Consider the following 3,194-nt stretch of genomic DNA (forward strand, 5'->3'; position numbering starts at 1 on the left):
ATTGGTAAATAAAAATATTAAAAATAATTTGTTAATTGACCTATAGCTGTGTTAATTTACCTATAGCTGCAATAAAATAAAATATAACGTAAACCTAAAAACACAACTAAAAAAAACTAACGGAAACCAGAAATGTTACCGAAATAAAAGTTTAAGTACTAAAATTACAAAAACTAAAACTGAAATATAAATTAATTAAAGCTATATATAAATTTACAAAATTACAAACAAAAAAAAAACCTAATAAAAATTACAAAAGCACATACAATTACTAATACTTAAACTAAAATTAAAATGATTAAAATAATTTTCATTAATGAAATGAAATAAATAAAATTGAAATATTAGATGAAAACGTAAAGCTAAAACAAATAAAAGTTGCATATTTACATTTTATTTTAATTAACAAATTATTAATATTTTTAATTGTAGTTTAAGTATTAGTATTTGTTATATGCTTTTGGCATTTAAAAAAAAATCTATTTATCTTTTATTTTATTTCCGTTTTAGTTTTAGTCATTTTTGTACTTAATCTTTTTTTTTTTTTCAGTTAATTGCCAAGGCAGAATTTATAATTTTTGTTGTACGATTAAGTTTTTCATCTAATATTTGTATTTGTTTTAATTTACAGATTTAAAATACAGACTTATTTTAATTAACGAGGTTAAAATATTTAAAATGTATTAATTTTCAGTTTTTTTTTACACTTCAACCAAAACTTATTTTTACAAGTAACAAATGTTTTATATACATATATATACATATACATATACATATACATACATATTACTAGTTTTTAGTTTTAGTTAACTGTAATAAACCTTGATGTTTGTTTAGGAGAAAGAAAAATCCATTAATCTGATAGAAAAACAATGCAAGTCTATGTGAAGATTCATGGCACCATCATGAACACACTGTTCCGGAAAGATCCGTCAGGTGAGACGGCCAACAACAACAGCCCTCAGTCACCATCACTGATCCCTGATCAGTTTCAAATAAGACCTCCTTTAATCCTGCTGTGAACACGTCACTCATAACGAACATGATCACAATTACTGAATCAAGCAGATGCCAAACTAACCGAACAGACTGTCAGGAATGACATAAACAGACCGACAGCATGTTTATCAGGAGTTTGTTTGTCAGGATGACTTTATGTGCTTGTATCATCTTTGTTAGTTTTTTATAAATGCTCCTATTGATGTAAATGTATTGATGTACTTAAATGTAAAACAAAAATTTGAAATGTTGCCTTGGCAACTAACTGAAATAAAATAAGTTGAAGTTCAAAAATTCCTAAAACTAAAATAAAATTAAAGCTAAATAGAAATAATTAAAAACAAATAGACAAAAGCACATAACAAAATAGGTAAAACTAAAACTATTAGAAATAATTTTTGTTAATTAAATCTGAAATAGAATTTAAATATTAGATGGAAAAATGTAAATGTAAAACAAAAATAAAAAATGTTGCCTTGGCAACTAATTTAAATTAAAAAAGTACAAAAATTACTAGAACTAAAACTGTAATAAAATTAAAGCTAAATATAAAAAACGAATAAAAATGACAAAACGACCTAACAAAACTAGTAAAATTAAAACTAATAAAATATAAATATTGCATAGAAAAATGTAAATATAAAATAAAATACGAATATCTGATATCTGTTTTACATTTATTTAACAAAAATTAATTTTAATAGTTTTGATTTTAAATACGAGTAATTTATGTTTTTTAATTTTTATTCATTTTTTAAAATGCATCTATTTGGCTTTATTTCGCATTTAGTTTTAGTAATTTTTGTACTTCTGTAACTTGTTTAAACATAAAACTTAAACCTACGGGACGGATTGTCAGGAATGAGGTAAACAGCCCAGCAGCGTGTTTATCAGGAGCTTGTTTGTCAGAATGTTTTTCATCGCCGTGAACGTCGTCTTCTCACGAACACAAAGCTCTCATTCAGCTGCTCTGTGTTTGTGTTCATGGCTGTTTGACTGTCAACAGTTCTGACCGTGTTCATGCTGACATCAGCCAGTCACTGTGCTGTTTTCAATTTAGTAGCTGAGTAACGTTATTCAGACCACAACATGATCATCACATCTCATTACGTCTGAAATACAGACTCTAACCTGACCTGTGTTTCTCTCAGCGGAGGATAAAGGAGCTTCAGCGAGACCCAACGCTAAAGATCGAGAAGCTTTTAATGCCAAAAACATCTTACAGGTGAGAAATGTGATCAAAGTGACAGAAAAGACATTTATGCTGTTCTTTTGAACTTTCTATAAAAATATTGTGCAGCACAACTGTTCTCAAAATTGATAATAATCAGAAATGTTTCTTGAGCAGCAAATCAGCATATTAGAATGATTTCTGAAGATCATGTGACACTGAAGACTGGAGTAATGATGCTGAAAATACAGCTGCGCATCACAGAAATAAATTACGGTTTAACAGATACTCACATAGAAAACAGCTGTTTTACATTCTAATAATATTTCACAATTTTACAGTATTTTATGATCAAATAAATGCAGCCTCGGTGAGCAGAAGAGACTCAAAAACATTGTAACCCCAAAGATTTGAACCATAGTGTAAGTGTATATAAATAAATCCACTTATAGTTCACATACAATATAAAATCTTAGCAATCCAGACATTATACTGATTGCAACATGAGAGGAGACCAGATATAATAGTATTTAATATTCATGCTACTTATGTAGTACTCCATGCTGTTACCGTAGTACAAAAACACAGTTTTCTATTAAATGCCCAAATTAACCTGGTATTTGCTCAGAATATAAACACAAATAACACAAGTGTGGTTTCTGAAGCCCCCTGATGGCAGGCAGCGGAACTGCAAGATATTTTGTAAACACGCAACTCTCTCTCTCTCTCTCACACACACACACACACATACATACACACATGTTTGTTTTTGTGAATTGTGGGGACATTCCATAGGTGTAACGGTTTTTATACTGTACAAACTGTATGTGCTATTGCCCTACACCAACCCTACCCCTAAACCTACCCCTTACAGGAAACTTTCTGCATTTTTACAATCTCAAAAAAACTCGCTCTGTATGATTTATAAGCTTTTGTATCCGTGGGGACCTCAATTTAGGACCCCACCGTGACACAAGTACCCATGAGTTGGTGTGTATTCAGGTTTAAGTCCCCACCAGTGTAG

At 29.5% G+C, this 3,194-nt stretch overlaps 1 protein-coding gene across 1 annotated transcript in view; it reads left to right on the plus strand.

The window, feature by feature from the left end:
- Nucleotides 1-3,194, plus strand: part of ascc1 (activating signal cointegrator 1 complex subunit 1) — a 10,161-nt gene that overhangs the window by 6,117 nt on the left and 850 nt on the right. The window contains 2 exon segments of the mRNA XM_016485585.1: nucleotides 807-936; nucleotides 2,151-2,224. Coding sequence (XP_016341071.1) covers nucleotides 807-936; nucleotides 2,151-2,224 — 204 coding nt within the window.

Source organism: Sinocyclocheilus anshuiensis, unplaced genomic scaffold, assembly GCF_001515605.1.
Source record: "Sinocyclocheilus anshuiensis isolate Anshui unplaced genomic scaffold, SAMN03320099.WGS_v1.1 scaffold241, whole genome shotgun sequence".
NCBI classification, from domain to species: domain Eukaryota; kingdom Metazoa; phylum Chordata; class Actinopteri; order Cypriniformes; family Cyprinidae; genus Sinocyclocheilus; species Sinocyclocheilus anshuiensis.